At 37.6% G+C, this 22,034-nt stretch overlaps 1 protein-coding gene across 1 annotated transcript in view; it reads left to right on the top strand.

The window, feature by feature from the left end:
* Gabrb2 (gamma-aminobutyric acid type A receptor subunit beta2) overlaps positions 1 to 22,034 on the top strand; it is a 238,976-nt gene that overhangs the window by 198,865 nt on the left and 18,077 nt on the right. Inside the window, 1 exon segment of the mRNA XM_047556881.1 lies at positions 2,522 to 2,766. Within this exon segment, the coding sequence (XP_047412837.1) occupies positions 2,522 to 2,766 (245 nt within the window).

Here is a 22,034-nt window from a genome sequence, read left to right as displayed (position 1 = left end):
CTTAGAAAGTCATTCATTATTCATTCAGAAATTATTTTTTGAATTCCTGATATGTACTAACCAACTATGCACTGGATACAGCAGTCCTCTTATGGAAGTTTTATTCTAGTAGTAACAAATAGACAACAAATCAAATAACCATGCACATTATATTATAGGTAAATCTGTAGAGGGAAATCAACCAGGTAAGAGGACTTGGATATATCACAAAGAACAGTTTAGGAAAAGCACAGCTGATCTCAGCTCAGAAGTTATCACTAAAACACAGAGTTAAAGAGGAAAACCCAAGTAGGTCTGTAGGTGATGATATTCTCAGCTACTTCTGGGACCCTGAGGCCCAAATAAATAGGTTTGCACGAATCTCCTGAGGCCAATATAGAGTGAGTTCGAAAGGCATAGTAAAGATGATGTTGGGGAGGAAGGAATAAAAGATCATGAAGGTTTTTATAGGTTGTGGTACAGGCTTTGCCATTGATCAGAAAGTGACATGATTTGATTTCAGCTTGGAAGGGATTCATATTGACCACTATTATGACTGGATTGTGGATAACCCAAGGATGGAAGGGAGTAGAATGAATGACCTCTGGGACTGAGTCAAGACCTTGTGATATATACTCTTAAAACACCATAGAACTCCCCAGTGTAGACTAGTCACAGGTATAACTTGGTTTCTTTAGTTATGTGATGCATTTTCCTCCCAAAGCACTGAAGGATCCCCAGGGAAAGATCCATATCTGGTTTTATATCCATGGTGTCCTGCATGGGGAACAGTGCTCAGTAATTGTTTGCTGAATGAAGGACTGAATACAGTTTGAGAATATTCTATTTTCCTAAAGTTAAATTCTGTTGCTTACTTTGTGTTATAGGATCAATAAATAATTATTCACTTTTTAAAGGAAATTTTTGAAACATCTTTTTACGTGAGCAATTTGCTATTATTTTCAGAAATACCTCAAAATAGGATTTAGTCAGTCATGTCAACATTGTTTATGTGAAACAGGATAACCTATAGTTGAAATGATGAAGAGAAAAATTGGGAAATGTTTCAAAATGTTTACTAAAGAAAAGAGATGTACTTTATCTAATATAAAGCAAAACCAAGGCTCAAATCTATATTTTCTGTAGCTTTTCATGAGAAAGTATAAAAGCAAAATAAAAATTATGATGTTATTGCTAGATAAAAATTGAAACAGAAAACTATGTCCTCAAAAAGTCATAGAAATAAAATTTAGCCTTTGAAATATGCTGTAAGACAGTGTTAAAGGGAATATTTTCCTGAATTAAAAGATCCTGGTTTAAATAGTGATGGTACACCTTCCCATCTGTGTGATCTTAACCTCTGAGCTTTGTCTATTTTCACATCACTCTTTGGCTACAAAACTGGAATTTATCATGCTCAGGACTCTGAACTCCCACGCTCTTTACCTTCCAATTACCATTTCAAGGGAAACTACTTCCCACAACCAGAACTGTCCACTCCACTGGATGAGCAATTAGAGTCTAACCCAGTGTGGCATTTCCCATAAGGACTCCTCTAATACCTCTATGCTATCTGTCTGGGCATTGTGTGCCTAACGGTCCAACCCTAAAACATGGGAACTACAGCTCCTGCCTCTTTGCTATCTCCACTTCCAGTTTCTGAATGTTGACAGTTGTTCATTTAATGTCATCTGGATAATGTGTTCATTGATCTCAGAACCATTGATATTATTTTAGGTCCCCTCTGTCATTTACATGGATTTTTCCAAAAGGTTCTGAGCTGGTGTTCTTTATTGTCTCACCTGCTGTCTCCCCTACTCCACACTGCTACCGGAGTGACTGTCCTAAATTTGTCTATAAGCCTCCTGCTTGAAGCTGGCCAGTGCTTCACACTGGCCTTTAACTTAAACTTCCTCTTGGGACTCCTCATCATGCAGCCCTTTCTTAAATCCCCACTCTTCTCACAATTCTATTCATCCTGATCAATAATGCACCCATACTTTTTCTTGAAATCCCTTTAACGGCTGAGAATTCTGTCCCAAACCCAACCTGTTTATCGGGTTGTCTCTACCCCAGTACCCTGAGTTGTACTTTAAATATTGATCCCCCAGGCTGGTTCACCAGGAAATTGCTCACTCAGTCTTCAGAAATCAGCTCAGACGCCTCCATGTCCTGTTCTCCTCCCCACTACATCACAAAACTGAACTCTCTCTATATATATATTATATATATGGTCTTCCCATGTATATTCTCATTTTATGCATGTGTCTATGATAACACATAATTCATATTTATAGCTACCCACAACTTATAATAAGTATGAAAAGAAAAATATGAAGAAATCTCCGAAAGTGATTAATGTTCACTGTAAGCTAATTTATGCATATCTCCAGGGTCCATCACAGAGCTGGTATATAATAAATGCCCAATAAATATACTAGGGTTTGTATGAATGAGTAAAGTTAACCTTTCCAGTGATTGTTAGAGCAGAAAGGAAATTAGAGCATCATAATTCTGACTGGTTTCTTTTTTTTTTTTTCAGGAATCACAACTGTGCTAACAATGACCACAATCAACACCCACCTCCGGGAAACTCTCCCCAAAATCCCCTATGTGAAGGCCATTGATATGTACCTAATGGGGTGCTTTGTCTTTGTTTTCATGGCCCTTCTGGAATATGCTTTGGTCAACTACATCTTCTTTGGGAGAGGACCCCAACGCCAAAAGAAAGCAGCGGAGAAGGCTGCTAGTGCCAACAGTGAGAAGATGCGTCTGGATGTCAACAAGGTAAATTCAGAGGGCGAGCCCTCTCGCTTCTTAAGTGCACAGAGGAATGCTAATAGTTGAGGCTAATGGCCTTCCTCAACACATGAGGAAACCAAGGCCAGGGGAGAGAGTGGATAACTTTCTCCAAATTACACATACATTTAGTGAGAAAGGCACAATTAGGGCCCTAACTCACCACCCAAGCTTTGAAAGCCCTTTCTATGAACAGTAGGTTTTCCCAAAACTTTGAGAATCACCTACATGATTTTTCCCCATAAATGAGTACATTGTCTATTTTATTTACTTTATATTTCTTTAATTTACCGATTTTATTTAAAATTTATAAAAAATTCACTTTGTCACTCTAATTATTATTACTTGCTGGAAGATTTTCTTAAATAAACAAATATAAATAACAGAACTTTGGACCTGAAGTATTTGTTCTCTTTGACTTAAAAGCATAATAAACAAGTCTAGAGATCTGTTAAGACTCCCTCAGGAACAAACTGAGACTTCCCACTTGAGGTCATCAGACAAGTTTAGGAGGGTAAAAGAGGAATCATTTTATCATTAAGTGACACAGAATTATTTAACACCCTGAAAATACACCCCTTATCATTGAAACACTTAACACATGAGGCCACCATCTTGTTTAAGTTAGGCATAGTCAAAGATTTCCTACACAATAGTAAACCATGTTTATTTAATCTTTTTTAACCTTAGCAGCCAAATAGAATGATCTGCAGAGAATTAAAAAGAATATGGAAGGCAGAGTCCCTCCCCCAAGAATTCTCATTTGATTATCTTGGCATGTGCCTTTTTTTCATATTCTTTAAAGTTTCCCCAGGAATTCTGATTTACAGCCCAGTTGAGGAATCACCACTTTGAGGTTTTTGACAAAAATCCCAGTGGAACTAATCCACATTAATCCCAGAATAGAACTTCACCTGGTATCATCTTGTAGAACTTGCTGCACTAGATAGTATAATTATGTATGCTTTTCCCAGTAATCCAAGTTTAGACCCTTTGAAATAGATAAAGAAAGAAAGATCTTGACTTAGTATCTGCTTTAAGTAGTGTTTATCAAACAATGTGTACCATTGAATTCAGTAAAGTGGTAATAGGACAAGGAAAGCAACAAAATCTTTAAACCATCTGAAATTATTATCTACAACAATAATTGATTATTTATTTGATGTTTTAATTTTGTCTAGTTTAATTTTTAATTTTTTAATTTTGTCAGTTTAATTTCAGGATAGAGCATATAAATAATCTCTACCACTGGGATTTATTTGAAGTAAACCCTATGGAAGCTTATGATACATTTGTTTCCCACACACCCATAGTTCTATTACTTGATTTTAGTCATTCTTTAACCAAAGGCACTTCTTTCTCAGAAGATGATGTTAATAATGAGACAAATGATAAGCATAGGCTTTGAAAGCCAATGAGCCATGGGGCCAAGGAAATTGCTCATTCCTTTCCCATGCCCAGGATTTCACTTAGTAGAATCTTTGGGTTGGTAGATTCCAACCTACCCTTATGGCTTTCTTGGGCTGTCAAATGTCACAGTATTCTTAAAATCCATTTCATGATTTACCTAATATTATAGTGTTAGTAAAGGAAAGAGAATGAATAAATGAAACTATCTCAGAGGACTGCAGCTTAAAATGAGTTTAAATCAATTGCCTAACGCAAGGCTGACTTAATAAGATAGCATCTGAGCTCTTTCACTTTCATCTACCCTATTTTTCATACTAATTTACATTTAAATGATAAATTTAAGATCTGGATGGTGGATATTTTATAGGAACTAACTCTGGAAAGCTTTAGATGTTTTACATTCAATCGTACTGAACTGGAGTAGAGAAAGTTTCACTTGTCAGGTTCCTCACCAGGTTGAAAAGCCCACCCTCTGGGCTGCATATAGATACACAATTGAGGTGATAAAATACAAGAGAATAAGAAAGATATCTAGAGATCTTTCAGTGCAGTGTTTCACAGACAGGGGTGATTTTGTCTCCCAGAGAATTCTTGGCAATGTCTGAAGAGATTTTTGGATGTGAAACCAAAAGAAGGACATTGATACTAGTATCCAGTGTGACGAGGCTAGGCATGCTACTGGACACCCTTTAGTGCATGGGAAGCCATCTGCAGCAAAGACTTGGCCAGCCCAGAGCATCCACTCCTCAGTCTCCAACATGAGAAACGGAGGCCCAGGCGAAAAAATAATAAGTTTGTTTTATTCTAAACAAATAATATTTATCAAACGTGATCTCAATGCAGGATAAGGATTCAGTAAGTGGTGAATATTAATAAAATATCAGTGTCAGACATTATTACTTTTAGAATAAATTTTAGACTTTCCAGACTTATTGGCGACTCTTGCTCATGTGTTTTACATGGTCTAGCAGGTAGGAGGCAGTCACTTCCCTTAAGGAGAATCTGACATGGAAAGGAATGTTGTTTGTCAGAAATTTTAAAGTTAAAGCAAGGAAGTCATCGTCCAATGAGTGTTCATCATAAAACTTTTATGAATCCACTATGTCAAGTTTTATCAATGATTTTGTAGAATGGAATACATCTCGATCAGATTAAAATAAAAAAGATGCATCTATCATTCCGGGTCCCTAAGGTTTCTTTTTCAACCCAGTATGAAAGGTTGGAGGGGATCCACGCTGGGTTCTGATTGTCCAATACTTTTTTTTGCATTGGTGTCAGGAGTAATGCCACTATTTCTTGTCAAGCATGTCCCTTCTTTTCACCTGCAATTCTAAAGTTACCTTTTTTCAAAGATCGGGCACATATCATCAGCTAAGTATTTTATACTCTGGAAAAAAATCAGTCTCTAGGAGAGGGATTGAATTTTTCACCTTTGATCATTTCCTAGAGTTGGAAGTAGTGTGTCCAGTCACCTAAACCTATTGTTAAACTGCGCCCTCTGGGGTCAGGTATGGATGAAAATGGGAAGCCCGCCCAGGTGGGAACCCACTGTTCCTTCAGCAGATGCTTCCATGCTTTTCCCATTTCTGTGTTAGTTTCTCTTAACTCTTTGTTTGAAGAAGGAAATTTGTAGCTTCTAAATTCCTGTCCTATCATTTAAGTGATGCAAAAACTAAAACGCTCAAAGAAAATGCCACAGCCCATGTTGCATAGCAAAGAAAACACTTCTGAGGTATGCTTTGGGTTTTCCCAGCCAAAGTCAATGTATATTCCACAGTGCTAACAAATGAAAAAATAAAGTTCAAGTTAAATTGAAAAGTTCATTCCACATTAGTTCATATATTCACCTTAATTAACTTTACCTAAAAAAATAAAATAAAAAAGACTACCTCTCTGCAAATAGAAGTCCATAAGCAAGTGTCACTTTCATAGTTGTTTTCATGTGACAAATTAGATTAGGAAATACTGAGATTTTTTTAAATAATCTTCAAACCAATATGAGGTCTATGAAGTATTTTTTCCAAGTGTCCTCTGCAGTTCAGAAAATATATTACCTCCCAAAATAAGAGTAAAAATAGAGAAAAAAAAATCCAATCTCCCTGCTAGTGTCAGGAGAGTCCTCCTGTTGTCCCTTGACTTCTTGTGTATATGTGTGTATTCCTGAGTGTTTCCTGATAGAATTTGCTTTTGATTAATTTCTCTCCCTGTTTTTGCTCAGACCTTCAGATTTTCAACTCTCCTTTGTTTTTCCTTCAAGTCTTATGTTTTCTCCTGGTTTATTTTTCTGCCAGTCACTAAGTACATGATGCATGCATGTTTGAGAAGCTGGTTATTCTTGCCTAATTAACCACCTTATTGATTACACATTTGAAATGCCTCTGATATCTTTGTTGCATCGAGAAACCTACAACCCCCAGTTTTGTAAATAAAGCTGTCCCAAAAGATCTTCATTTGAAGGTGTTCTTTATTCTGCATTCATGGTTGTTGTGACTCTCTGTATTGTCTTTTTCCATTGTGCCTAATCTTCTGTAATGCAAAGCCAGTAAGATTTCTTTAATCTATTTTTACTGCTTGGAATTAATTTTTAAAAATACATTTTTTAACCCAAATAATTGGCATTCCCATACTCTGTTAGCATTGCTCTATCTCTGTGCTTTCTAGAGACCAGTCGCATTTATCTATATCCAATTTACTTTAACTACCCATCCCAATCTATTGGCATCAGTCGACTTAATTAGCACATTCTCTACTTTGTCTTCCAGATTTTTTATAAAGATATTAAACAAAATGGGACCCAATATCGATCCTTGTGGGACCCCACTGGAAACCTCTCCCCAACTAGACGGACTACCAATTACGATTTCTCTCTGTATACGGTTAGATAGCCAGTTTTTAATCCATTTATTTGTATTTCTGTTGGGACCAATTTGCTTAGCCGTTCCCTCTAAAGTACTGTTTGAGATTTTTGCATCTTTATAGACATGCATCCATAGAGATTTCGGGATAAATTCAGGTTTTCATGGACCCTCGTGGTGTTATCTCGGGTTTGTTTTTTCAATATGGCTATGGTGGACCTAAGCCTCAGTTCCATTGAGGAACTGCTATTAAGCTAGAGGAAAAAAGCAAATGGCTCTTGTTTTGAGATTCCTTTACATTTTCTTAAGAGAATAGAGTGTCGTAACATTTGCTGGCATTTCTTGGTTTTGTTGTTGGTTGCTGTTTTTTTCTGGTTAGTTGAGTAAGCAGGAAATGAAACATTTCTTCTATTTGTTGACTCAGAACTCAGGAACCTGTACTTTCTATCCTATATTATTAATTTGTGTGGAAGGATGTTATACTTGCATCAAGTCCTTGTTGCTTTATTATATATTTTATGAATAAGTATCATCTTGGCAGGCTCAGCCCTATTATCATGATGGATAAAAGGCACCAATTGAAATCATTCCTTGTCAAAAAGTCATGATTTAAATGAATTTCAAAAACTCTATTTATTGCTAATATTTAGAGTTTAGTTTCTGAATCCTCATGTGTTTGCTATTTTAATTGGCAAATTGTCGTTCCTATTGCCCTCCCAAGTGGAGGAAGAGGAGGTATGAGGATCATGGTTACCTTCTTACCCGATCATCCACTTATTCAACTCTAGGGTTTTTTGTTTTGTTTTACTGATTTCTGTTTCTTGATGAGGCAGTGAATAATATTGAATGTTTCCTCAAAGGACTTGATGCCAGGTGAGCTTCTATTATTGCAGCTTCTAAGTACCATGCTCTTCTTTATTTTTATTGCCTTGAGTTAGAAATCCTTGATGCCTCATTGTTTTGCCTTGGGCTGGGGGGGTGGGTTAGATATGCATAATCTATGAAATCGCTACTATATTTTGGTGTTGGGTGACTTGTTCCTTTCATTACATGTTGTGAAATTACCTGAGAGGTGGTTAGCTTCCCAGAGAAGAGATGTTTGAAAGGTCAGTTGCTGTGTTAGTCTCATCCCCTCAACATTCTAGCACCTACTGTGTCTAAACTCTTGGGTTATCTCAATTATGTTGTTGCTATTGTTCTTACTTCTTAACTTCAGTGCATTTTGTTGAAATTAGATTGATTTGATTGGACACTATTCTGTATAGAATGTTAATCATTAGAAGAAAACATGAACAAAAGTCAGAATTTGGATTTACGATTTAAAAACAACAAAGGTCGAAGAATGTCGTATTTTTTAAAAATCAAAGCACAGCATGTGATTGCTCTAGTGACTGGGTTAAAATATCCTTCCTTGAGGATATTTTAAAGAAAACTTGCTGCTTTGGTACATTAAATTGTTTAGCTGATGACTTGAAAAAGTTGATACTGTCTGATCTAATTATTTAGTACCACAGTTTTTCAAGAACTTGTCCTCTGTTTCTCAAAATAGTTTGTTTAACAATATTGTTTGTTAAACAATATTCAATGATTTTCACTAAAAATATAAATTTTCATATCTTATGGTTTTATACTTCTTTCTCTCAGATATGGTCTGGATTCTATTTTTTGAGTCCTCTTTTAAGTTCATATTCAGAGTGTGAAATAAGGATTAATATTCAACAGTTTAAATAATGAGTTTTCTACTCTTAAACCTGGAACCTCTAAATCAGCAAGATGTTGGTGGTGATTCTGAGGGGCACTGGGAGACTGGAGGATGTCAGTCAGACTGAGCTGAGTTCACATGCAGGCGCCGTCTTTTATGAGCTGTGTGACATTGGACATGTTTAAACTTTCAAGTTCCTCTTCTGAAAGTTGAAAACACTAATTGCTGCCTTACAGAGCTATTGCAAGGGTTAAGTGAGTTAATTTTGTTCAGGACCTTATACAGTACCAGGCAGAGTCTTCCACCCATAGTTGGCATTAGTCTCAAGCTGGTGGTATAGAGTATGTATTTGCCTTTCTCAGTTTTTCTTTTCAATTTGTTAACTTTATTATTATTTTTCTGATTATAAAGCTAATTCATAATTATTCTTAAAAATATGTATAAAAGGCAGTGAAGACCACCTCTACCCTCTCACAATCCTTGATATTATTGTATTTTATTCACATTAAGTGACATTCTTTTACCTAAATCATCTATTATAATGTTCCACTTACCTCTTCGTATATTTAAGTATGCATCATTTCTAATGACTAGATTTTACTGAATGTACATACCGCAATTTATTTAATATTTACTTGGTGAGCACTTATCGTTAGATGTCTTCATTGTTTCTAAGGGATTTCGCATTACAAACAACTCTAAAAGAAGAATCCCATTGCTAACACATTCACACACCATTAATTTCTAGCATATTTCTTAAAATGTAATTGCTTCGTCCAAAATTATGTGCATTTAAAATGAAATGTTGATGCATATTTCCATATTGCTCCTTAAGATATTCTGTTACAGTTTGCATCTCTACTGACACTATAGAATAGTGTGGCAGTACACACACACACACACACACACACACACACACACACACACACAATTTCCTTACAAAACTGTCAAGTTGTGTCAAGTATTAAAGTGGCAAAACAGAAGAATCAAACCCCACGTACAGTTTCTCTCTTCTCTGTCCAAAATCACAGAGGATAAAACAGTAATGGAAAAACAAAATGAAAGCAAAAGCATCCAACCCAGATCAAGATTCTGCACAGTGCAGAGATGCAAAATCAAGGAGAGTATTAGTATAAGCAGACCCAAGAGAAACATCCCTAAGCTATAGTCCAGCAAATGAGAAAACCCAATAGCAATGTCTCCATCAAGATGAAGAATCTCAGCAAAGAAGCAGCATGTCCATTGTGAAAAAACAAAAAACAAACAAACAAAAAAAAACCTACCAAATGTGTTGAGTGTGTTGAGGACTTCATGCAAAAGACAGATAATGACTCTTTTACTAGAGGTGGGGAATAAACTTAAAATCTTCATATCAAAATGTTTTTTTATTTTGTTTTATTTTTGGTACTAGGAATTGAACCCAGGGTTGCTTAACCACTGAACCACATCCCTAACCATTTTTATATTTTGTTTTGAGACAGGGTCTTGCTAAGTTGTTTAGAGCCTCACTAAGTTGCTGAGGCTGGCTTTGAACTTGAGATCCTCTTGCCTCAGCCTCCCAAGCCAATGGAATTACAGGCCTGAGCCACCACACCGGGCCATGTCAAAGTCTTTTTGTTTTGTTTTGTTTTTGTTTGTTTGTATTGGGGACTGAACTCAGGGCTCTTCACCCATGAGTCACATTCCCAGCCCCTTTTATTTTGTATTTTGATATAGAGTCTCACTAAATTGCTAAAGCTGGCCTTGAACTTGAAATCCTCCTGTTTCAACCTTCAAGTTTCTGGAATTACAGGTGTAATCCCTTTTTTCTCTCCAAAAATTAAAAGAGAATAACAAACCAAAGATCAAGAATGAGATGAAAGAGATTAAAAGGGTGAAGATGAAGGCAAATCCATCTTTATAGAAACTAATAAATCGATTTGTCGTAGAATGGCATATTTTCATCATCTTAAATTAACAGAAAAATCTCACTGCTACTCCAAAAGAGTGTTTGACACAGACTCTTCAATAATAAATCCTATCAGATAATAAAAATCAAGTGCCTTCAGTGGCACTGAAATTCTTCAGATCATAAGAAGAAAAACTTAGGATTTGGAAATCCACATGAATATGATGTCAACTCATATTTAAGAAAAATAAGTTCATGAAAACAACTAAGAAGCTGGGCATGGTAGCGCATGTCTGTGATCCCAGCAGCTTGGGAGGCTGAGGCAGAAGGATTGAGAGTTCAAAGCCAGCCTCAGCAACTTAGTGAAGCCCTAAGCAACTCAGTGAGACCGTGTCTCAAAATATTTTAAAAAGGGCTGGGGATGTGACTCAGTGGTTAAGCACCCCTGGGTTCAATCTCTTACCAAAAAAAAAAAGCAAAACAAAACTATGGATTCCCTTTAATAATGAATATTGAGAAGAAACAAAATCTTTAGATCAACTTGAATCTACAGAAAACTGAATGCAAATTATAACATAACCATAAAATGTTGTCTCAAAAGGAAAGGATAATATTTATCATATCATGTAAGTTGAAAGAGTGAAAAACTTTTCACCCTTGTAATAAATACCAAAATTCAATCTTGGCTTTAAATTGAAATCCCTTAGAAAATTTGAGAGCAATGATCTTTCCAGCACATTCTCCCTCCTGGTGTTTATCTACCAGCCTAACCAAAGCTTTGTCTCTTGCTTTTCACTTTAAGGTGAAACAGTAAAGGCTAGAAAAAGAAATGGATACTTACCATCACCCTATTAAGTTTTAAAAATTATTAACTAATTCACTTACATGAGAAAAACAAGGAATTTGGAAAGGAAGGAATAAATGAATTACCAAATTCACTCTTAAGCAAAAATCAAAAAAAATATTGAAGCAAAGTATAAACAAATTAAGTAGGAAATCTTATAGGAATAGTATGAGAAGTTAGGGAAGTTTCCATGGCTATCTTATGTAATAATGATGTAAATGGTAACAAAAATGGAAAGAAAAGAAAGCTCTTTCACCAGTAAATTCCTAATGAAAGAAAATTTTGTTTTCCCTGAAAGAAACCTTATTTTATTCAAATACACAACATTTTAAAGGGATTTATTCTATGATTTTAGTTTTATTTCATTGGTTGTTACAATGGACATTAATTTCTGCTTTATTTCTTTGGTGGTTTGTTTTATATATTTGACACAGTATTTTGAAAGTGTATGAAATAATACATATTATAATCAGTAAAATGAAAACTGATGAGAGAAGAATATTTCTACTAGAAATTCAAGTGAACTATAAAACCACAGTAATGAATGTAGTATAACAGTGGCTCAGTGCATCCCACATGAAGAGAACAGAAATTGGTTTAGAAACATAATCAAATTAAGTTCTTAATAAATATGTCATTTCATATCATTGGGAGTATGAATTATTCAATGAACATCTGTGAGCAACCGTTTATGAGTATTTAGGTGTAGTACCATGTATCCAACTTCTTCAAAATTAAATTCTAGAAGTCAAAGATCTATTTTTTTAAAAAGAGGGAAAACTAAATAAGTCAAAAAGACTTATATATATAAATGGCATGAAAACATGTGTTAGATAAAAACATGAAAGAAAATCTTGAATCCAGGAAAGAATGATAATTAGTTGGCCTTGTAAAAATACTCAATAGCTGAATTTTCCTTTCTCTCCTACTATTCTTATCCATAATCCTTTTCTTTCTACAATAAATGCATATTTTTATCTTCCTAACTGTATTTTTAAAGCACATGGTTATTTTTCACTTGAATAATTGTTAAAAATATAAGAAAGCTAAAACCATCTGACTCCAATTCCCTCACCCCCAGGAAAAAACACTGGCATATTCTGTAATAAATAATTTCCTGTTTGTTTTGACCTCTGTGTGAGCAGACTTTCTTTCTCAATGTCCTTTCAGCAGCTTTGGTTGCTGATTGCTCTTTGCAACTTATTATGGGCGTAATCTTTCGTGAATTTGCACTTCTTAACAGCCGACTATCTTTCCATATGTGTCTGTGCTGTTTTAATTGACTTCTGTGTGAATTAGCTATTTTTTTCCTCATTCATTTATCTTAAGTGCCCTTTGTTCTCAGTTTTAAAAGTTCTAAATATAACTAAGATACTAATCATGCTTTGGTATGTGATTCTCAGAAATATTTTCCAAACTATCGTTCATGCCATGAGTTTTTAATTTGCATCATATCCAGTTATTCATACATTTGTAATTTGTGAGTCTTCTGAATGGCAAGAGTTCTCTTGAAGTCCAGTTTGAGCATAGTCAGTAGACTCAGGACCCAGGTCTCAACCTGGACACATGTTAAGCCAGATATGTGAGATGACTCTAGACAACCTCTCTCATGATATCAGGGTGAGATCCCCATATCTGATTCACCCCAAACATCATGTCCTTCTAGAACACTCCAGTTTTCTCACCTGAATTTCTTGTGGTACCTCACTTTCTTTCAGTTAAACCTACTTTCATTATGTCCACTACATGCTACTATTAATTACTGTATAATGCATATACACTTACACAGGGTGTATATTCTACTGTTCCTTATAGACTCTTTGGCAAGTTTACTTTTGGGAAATTGTGGGGAGAAAAATCTATAGAGAGAAATATTCTAAAATAATTTCCTGAGTTAGCAGTAACTAAATGTACTTTCCTGTCCTAAAAATGACTCATCTGAAAGGATATGCTTCTTATACTAGATAAATTAGAATATAATTTAAATAGTTGTAAGCTGTCAAATAGCGATAATTAAGCAGGCAGGTACAATAGATTATAATAACATTGCATCCTGGGATAGTGTTTCAACCTTTTCAAAATGATTCGGATGGAATCTTATTTAATTATATCAATAATTTCTAGATACATAGAGGGCCAAGCTAACCCCATTTAATGGCTGTGAAAAAGAACACAGCACATGGGATGTCATTCTGGCACAGACTCCTGGGACCAGCACTGCTGGACCCTTCTGGCCATGTCCCTTTGCTTTGCTGTCAGAGCCTCTCTGTGTCCCTTCTGAGTCAGTGAACCTATCTGGTCATCCTGTTTTCTGCAAGAAAGCAAAGACTTTGTTATGACCCATTTTCTTTAAATCTGGTGTTTTTCTAGTATGGAAATCACAACTGACAAGTTTGATTCTGTAAACATACTTAATATGTCAGAAATACCTAGATCACCACTCAATGAAATTTAGCAAACCACAGGAAGAGTTGATAGGTGACCCTTCTCCGAAGCACAGACTTGGTTTCCATTTTGGAATTTGAAATCCAACCTCTGCAGCGTACCTCTACCGTGTTCCTGGGTCATTATCAAAACCCAGCTGCGGATTACTCACATGGCCTTTAAGGAGAACATATGCAATGGTTTCTAAGGCATATATTCACCTCCTAAAGCTCCTGAAGTTAATAGGAAACTTAAATTCACTATGAATATTGATTTTTCTTCCTTCCTTTAAGTATATCTGAATTTTATAGTTTTATTTTACACTCAATAAAGTCTCAGATTCTAGGAAATGCAGTAGCAGTTCCACTATCCTGAGAGCAATTCTTGCCAATAAAACTGTGGAAAGATTATGAACTGTTTATAGAAAGAAAGAAAGAATGGGAGTGAGGAAGGAAGGGAGGGAGGGAGGGAGAAAAAAAGAGAGAGAGAGAGAGAGAAAGGAAGGAAGGAAGGAAAGAAGGAAGGAAGGAAGGAAGGAAGGAAGGAAGGAAGGAAAGAAAGAAAGAGAAAAGAAAGAAAGAAAGAAAGAAAGAAAGAAAGAAAGAAAGAAAGAAAGAAAGAAAGAAAGAAAGAAAGAAAGAAAGAAAGAAAGAAAAAGAGCTGTGTTTCATGGGCAGCTCTGGGAAGCAAGGACTGGCATTAATTTTTTATTAACCATCTTTCTATTAATATTAAATTATTTTGTTTTAAGAAAAAGAAAACAGTACCTCCAGCAAGTACCTCCTCATGTTCCTAAAGAAATTAAGAATTTTTTATGTCCTCTGCTGCAAAGAGGTTTGCAGGGTTGCTTGATGCTGATTTAATTTTGACAAAGGGCACCCAGGGAGACAGAACAAAAATGGACCCTGACATAATTTCGAAATCTCCCTCAGCAATAAACAAGCGGTGTCTTTGCCTCTCAACACTTCCACTAGTTTCTACTGCAGAATATTTCTGGAAGCTGGACCAGCTTCAAGGGCTCTGTCTTGTAAACGTCCCCCAGTGGATCAGAGACTACCTGCTTTGGCTCCCTAGTGGGGAGTTAGGCTAAGAATCTATGTATCACAGTGGAGGTAGGAGGTCCCGGCTCCCCAAGCTGCCCCTCTGAGAATTCACTGCAAATGGAGTCCTCACATGGGAATACTTACTTACTTTCACGTTTCTTCCCCTCAAGATCAAGGATAATAATTATTTATTAATTGCACATACTTATGGATTCAGTGTGAATATTCAGTGCACTTATACAAACTACTGCTCAAATCAGGGTAATTAACATTTCCATCTCCTTATCATTGCTTTATGTTTGGAGAGGTCAAATTCCTCTTTTCTAGTTCCTAAAATGTTTATTGTGATCTGTAGTCACCCCACTGTGCTATAAAATGCTGGAACTTATTTCTGTCTCATTCTGTTTTAATGCCAGTTGTCCAATGGGTTCTTCTTTCTCTCCTGCCCCCCGCCACCACATACACACCCTTCACAATCTCTGGGAATCACTATTCTGCATTTAGGTAAACTTTCAGCTCAGGGATCATTTAAAATAGCAGTTGAGAATTTTGGCCCCCTGAAACCGAAGATATGAGCTATATTCCTTTGAGAGTCAGCTGTACTTTTTCAACTTACAGTAGCCAGTTGCAGGATGACCCCAAACTCTTCTTCAAGGGATACAGATTTAGAAGGAACATTATGAATGTGCTGATCATTTAGGAAAAATTTGTACAGTTGTTGCTCCTGGAAACTAGTCTGGTGATTAAGGCCACAGGCAAACCCAGCTCAATCAAACCAACCTGATTTTGGATTGGAGACAGCCCCACCGTGCAGATCTCAATACTGTCACTTATGAGTAAGCATGGGAAACCCCTCTGAACCTCAGTTTCCTCATTTGCTATGGTCTGAAGGGGTGTTCTTCAGAGTTACATGGAGGGTACATAGAAACTACCTGGGGCAGCAGTAGGTACTTAAGAAGGGGTTACTGCGGAGTTGATTTCCGCCATGAGAGAATCACAAGGACAGAATTCAGACTTTTCTGTTTCTTCAGGGTTGTTCCTGAATTCAGTAGCATCATCTCTCTCAGTGTGATGGAATAGCCCACTACCAGGATGATATTTTTAAATACTGTGTGATAATCAGAATGAATAGCACGCAGTGCAGATATCGTCTGCTAGTAAATTTCAGAGGAAAGAAATGTTACCTTTAGATGCACAGTCAGGAAAAACCTCATGGAGTAAAAGTACATTTTATCTAAGGCAAAAGAAAAACAGAAGGGGTAATGAGAACCTGCACATTCCAGCCAGGCTGTGTATGTCTTCCAGAAAAACAGCGTTTTAATTCTGTTAACAGGTTTAAAAAGTCTCTTGGTGTTGTATATGAAGATACTGATGCCCAGAGAGAATGAGTGACTAGCCTAAGGCCAAAAGTAGATACATAATAAAGACTGAACTCTGCCCCAGGGATCCAGGGTGACCTGCCCATTGTGCAGCCCTGCCTTCTGTTCCTGGACTTGGCAGTTCCTCATAATCTGTATCTGTCCTCAGTCTCTTTGTCACAGCAAAGCACCTCTGAGAAACATGAGTGCACTGGGGAACTGTGGTGTAGTGGAAAATGTTCTGTGGCTGCTTGTGCCCAGCATACAGAGATGAGTATGTCCCTTCCCATGTCTGAACCACTGATCCCCATTTAAAGCTCAGGTTTACCATGAGCGTTCATCAAGCCAGCAGCTGGCTGTTCCTTTACTTGGATATATCTCAGCATCCACTGCCCCAAACAACATTGTACAGAGGGTCATCCTTGGGGCCACAAATTGGAATAGCCACTACTCTGAGAAAGACAGTCTTCAGCCCCATCTCTAACTCTTGAATCAGATTTTCCAATTTTCCAAGAATATAAATTTTAACAAATTCCCCAAATGATGCTGCTCCTTCCCAAAGTTTAAACCTTGCCTACTCACTAGGTATTTCTATAATCTAAAATTAGACTTAAGACCAAACTGAGGCCCAGAGGCATGTAACAAATTCAAATAGATCAAAGTGGGAAAACATGGGATTTGACTTTGGGTTTTTTTTTTTTTTTTTTTTTGTTAGGGGCATGTGTGTGTTTGTGGGGGCCGGGGTGTCCTGGGGACTGAACCCAGCATCTCACACCTCCTAGGCCCGTGCTATATGACTGAGTTACATTTCCATCCCTTTTTATTTTATTTTGAGACAGGGTGACACAAGTTGCCCAGACTGGACTCCAAATTACCCTCCTTCTACCTCAGATTCCCAAGCAGCCTGGATTACAGGCATTTGCCACCACACCCAGCTCAAACCTGGGACTTGAACCTGGGTTTGTTTGGTCTGTTTTGAGAGTTTGCACTATTTGAGCCAGAGTGTATTTGAGATTTTATTCTTCAGCAAAGTTTCAGATTCTCAGCTGGGCTCGATATTCTTGCCTCGCTTACTAAATTCATAATTCTTTCTTCATGCCCCAGCTCAATCTGCAGCTTACTAATAGCTCTCCCTGTCCACCATCATCTGCCCGTCCCAGAGTCCCTGGGGGAGGAGGTGTTGGAAGGGGATGGAGAGATGTTGGGCAGGCTACACTGGACTAACAGAAGTCCTCCTAACAGAACTTTGGACAGTGAGGGTAGAGGGCGCATGTGACAGTACTCAGTGGGGTAATTCACCGTGTAATTGGTCAAATGCACAGAAGCTGACTGACCACAGCTGTGTGAGGATCCCTGGCCAAAGTGCATTTCCTAGTTCCCTCTGCAGCTCACTCTCCCCCTGAGGGTTTAGTTGGAAGCTTGCCTGTGATTAATTCAGCATCCCAAAAAAGAAGCACACATGCACAACATAAAATATTACCAATTAACCCTCCACTCAGTACGATGTGGAGGATGACGACCCTTCAGCACACTTAGAGAACTACCCAAGGTTCTTTGAAAATTCCTTTTTTCTTTTAATTCTGTAGGCAATTGGCTTTTAGAATGTCATGAGATATAAAGTATCATTCCTTGTTGCATCTTAATCTTTAATGTGTGCAGAAGTGACTTAAGGGTCTTGTCAACATTTCAGAGGTACATTTCTGTCAAACTTTGCAGAGATGCCCAAGCAGCGCTGTGGATCACACTGCACAGCAAAAGTGGAACCCAGGAAGTGCCAATGAGTTACACTTTGAGTCCCAGCCCTGAGAACTATACTGAGGATTCTGTAGCTGAGTTTGGAGCAACTGGTCAATTAGCAGTACCTATCATATGCTTATGAGTAGGAAACAAGTCCTCAAAAACTCCTCGCACATTAATATGCAGTAACTGAAGCCCAGACATTTCTGTAGCTTACTCAGGATCACACAGACTCGTAAATGGTAGAACGAGGACTAAAGAAAGCTGGAATGTAAACCTAGATTTTTTTTTCCTCCCCAAGTTGCACATTTTAATCACAGATTGCATGTGAAGCTGTTTTAAAATATCTTTCCTCAGTTCTATAATTGGCAGAACCAGTCACAGAATCCAATTTGGATTCAGGAAGGCAGGATACTCAACCTAGCTAGTCTCTGAAAAGCTCTGTTACTATTGCAAGAGAATGTCTGTAGGCCTAAGTTTTCTTATCCATGAGATGAGCGAGTCCAGATTTGGACTTTTATTAATTCTGATGTTATGGAGAGGAATGAGCTAAAAGATATGAAAACACTTTGACAAAAAGTAAGGGGTTCGAATAAATGGAGAGAATTTTTATTACAATTTCTTTTGGATGACATTGAACTTTGCTCCCCAAACTAATACTTTTAGAAAAGAATAAATACAGACACAAACACAGACACACACACACAACCTCTCATGGTTCTAGATTGGATTTATCTGAAATGACTGAAGTTACTATTTTGAATTTTTATCGAGGCTCTTTGATTTTTCTTCCCACCTTTAATATGTCTGACCTGTGACAATCACATATGATCTATATGATCATGGGTAGGGGAAGAACAAGCCATCCAATGAAAATCTTACTACCAATATCTATCTTGTTCTGATGAGATGATGTCCATTAGTGACAAGGCTCCTTGTCTCCTCATTCATATCCAAAAAGAGAGATGGGAACTTCTGTTTTTTTGTTTGTTTGTTTGTTTTTTGTTTTGTTTTGTTTGGTTTTGTTTTGTTTTCAAAAGCCTCCAGCAAGCCTTTCCTGTCTTGTCACTGGCTTAGTTGACTTAGTTCTTCCCATCCCCAAACCTGTCTCTTCAGGGGAATGGGTTTACCAAGACTGATTTAAAGCAGCCAGGCTTCTACCTGGGACAGGAAGTTCCACTGTTGTTGCAATAAATGAGATAGATTCAACCAGAACACCCACTATGAGGGGGCAGAGGAAAACTAAAAGGAATTTCATTTGTCTGCCTATTCAAATCAGCCAATTTGTATCTTCTGTGCCAGTTGTAGCAGTGGTAAGTCCCAAGTCTCTCAGCAACATTTTCCTTTTGTTGTGCAAGTCGGAATCATCATTGGAACACAAGATGGTGGGCTCTTGGTGTTAGTCAGCTTTCCATTACTATAACAATGCTGGAGGTAAAGCAATTTATAGATTGAAAAGTTTTACTTTGTATCACAGTTTTGAAAATTTCAGCCTGTGACCAGTTGGCTCCATGGTTTTGGGTTTATGGCAGCATATCATGGGGTGTGGGGGGAGGGGGCATGCCAGAGCAAAACCTCAGGACTGGGATTGAAAGGAAAAAGTAAAACAGAAGAAGAGGAGGGGCTAGGGTCCCACTGTCCTCTTCAAGGGCATGCCCCTACCCTGTGACCAGGAGACCTCCCACTAGGCTCTGCCTTGTGAAGTTTCTAGTGCCTCCCAGTAGCAACACAGGCTGGGAACCATCCTTTAATACATGACTTTGAGGAACATTTTAGATCCAAACCAAAGCACACCTTAAACACCCTACCTCAGTCTTAAAATAACCCTCCAAATAATGCCATGATGTAACTTAATTTTAAAGATGAGGAAACTGAAGCTCAACTAAAATATGGAACTCACCCTAAATCACCCAGCTAATCAGTAAAGGAGTTGCAATTCAAAGCTGACTCCAAAGCTCATGTCTTCAAGATTTAATTAACTATATAAATGTTCTTATCGCTATTGAAATTTAAAATGCTACCATATAATACCATCCATAAAATGTAATTTCATATTATCATTATTATCATAATGAAACTCCCTTTATAGATGCATTTAATTTGGAGGAAGAAAGACTTATTTCCCATAAATAAATGAAGCCAGAAATAGTCTGAAAACTTAGTTTTGCTGATGAGTGCAAGCTGTCCTTTTCCAAACTTTGACTGATACTGTTGGCAGATAACTAAATGGAATATTTTTAGTTACTTTTTGCCTCTGCCCTCTATAAGGATAAAGAACCAAGAAAGGTCTCCAAATTAAGCACTAGAAAGAAACATTATTCACAGTCTCTTCTTTCTGTGAATAATGAGCTCTCAACTTTGGACATTTTCCTGGCAGACTGAAGCTAGAAGGAAGATTCACATAGCTCAAAACCTAGAGGAAGTTCTCTGCCAACGGCTGTGGCAAAGAGAAGCACCTGGATTGATGTACATATTTGTTTTGCAAAGAGTGACTGAGCAACTGCTTTGTCTCTTTCTGTCTCCTCCACAGCTGCTTGAGCTGGAAACCAGTTTACAACCAAACCTTTCCTGATTAAGACAGCAATTAGTTCAGTTCCACTACCCCCTCACTTCTACAATATTAGCAGTCACTCTTACTTGAGTCTATCATATGTAGCATTCAGTGTTCTATATGAGTTATCATATGTAATCCTTACAACAATCCAATAAGCAGATATTCTTTTATTCTTATCAGTTGAAGACACTGAGGCTCGCAAAGGTTAGGTATCTTCTTCAAGACCATAGTGTGGGGGACCTTGCCTTTAACCCAGTCTGCTTTTACCTTGAGCATCCGGGCCTCAGCGTCCACACTCTTAAACACAGTACCACTACTTCAGGCCAAAAGAGCATGAATTTTTATAGGAACTCCCTGAGAGTTCCTGCAGTCTAGGGATAAATATTCTTCTAATACGGAGTCCTCTCGTTTCATAAAGTGACTTTTTCTAAATGTAGTCAGACTAAAGTTAGCAGAAAGGCTCCATATAGAAAAGACAGACCCCTCAAGTTGTTCTGCTTGACACTTAGTGTAATGTGCAGACACAGAGACTCCTTCCCATCCCCTTGCTTCCCCCAAGCCTGACAGGTCTGTGGTCCCTCTGACCCTGTCCTGATTAAGGCCCAGGGACACCATTTTCCTCCCCCATGATCTTTATCTCCTTTCCTCTGTACTGGTGGGAGTTCCCATGGGGGTACCACTAATATTCATATTGCCTCAGTCTTCCTCTCAAAACAATACGGCATTTCACTCTTTGAAGAGGACGTATATGAGGTCCTAGGAGGCAGTGTAGTTTGAGTCTTAACTCAGAACTGAAATCTGACTTTTGGGCAAAAAACCTTAGCTCCCTTATTTATTGTGCTACTTTCAGCAAGAGCCTTTTTTCACTGTTCGTTCCCCTATGGTATGAGAGATAATCATTGTTCCTACCACAAAGAAATGTAGTGAGGAATTGATCTGTAAATCCATGTGCATTGCTTAAAACTGGGCCAGACCAGGCACGGTACTGTAATTCCAGCTCATGCCTGTAATTCCAGCAGCTTGGGAGGCTGAGACAGAAGGATCTCGAATTTGAAGCCAGCCTCAGCTACAGGAAGACACTAAGCAACTCAGTGAAACCCTGTCTCTAAATAAGATACAAAAATGTGGCTCAGCGCTTGAGTGTCCCTGAGTTCAATCCCTGGTACCCGCCCCCTCCCAAAAAAAAATTGGGCCAGGAACATAGTGTGGCATACTCACTGGCATTGACTAGTGGTATTTTCTGCTATTTAAGTAAATATTTCTTGAGATCTTACCAAGCATGCACTTTGCCCTCATAGATACTATATTGCAATGAGAAGACACACCATAAACAAATTCTGACAAAAATAATAATATATATTTCTTAATTTAATAAGGGCAGGGAAGTAAGTATTCACATTGCTTTGATAGCATTCAGTGGTGACCTGGTAAAATGCAGGGG

Source organism: Sciurus carolinensis, chromosome 6 (genome assembly GCF_902686445.1).
Source record: "Sciurus carolinensis chromosome 6, mSciCar1.2, whole genome shotgun sequence".
Taxonomy (NCBI): Eukaryota; Metazoa; Chordata; class Mammalia; order Rodentia; family Sciuridae; genus Sciurus; species Sciurus carolinensis.
This window is presented reverse-complemented; position numbering and strand designations above follow the sequence as displayed.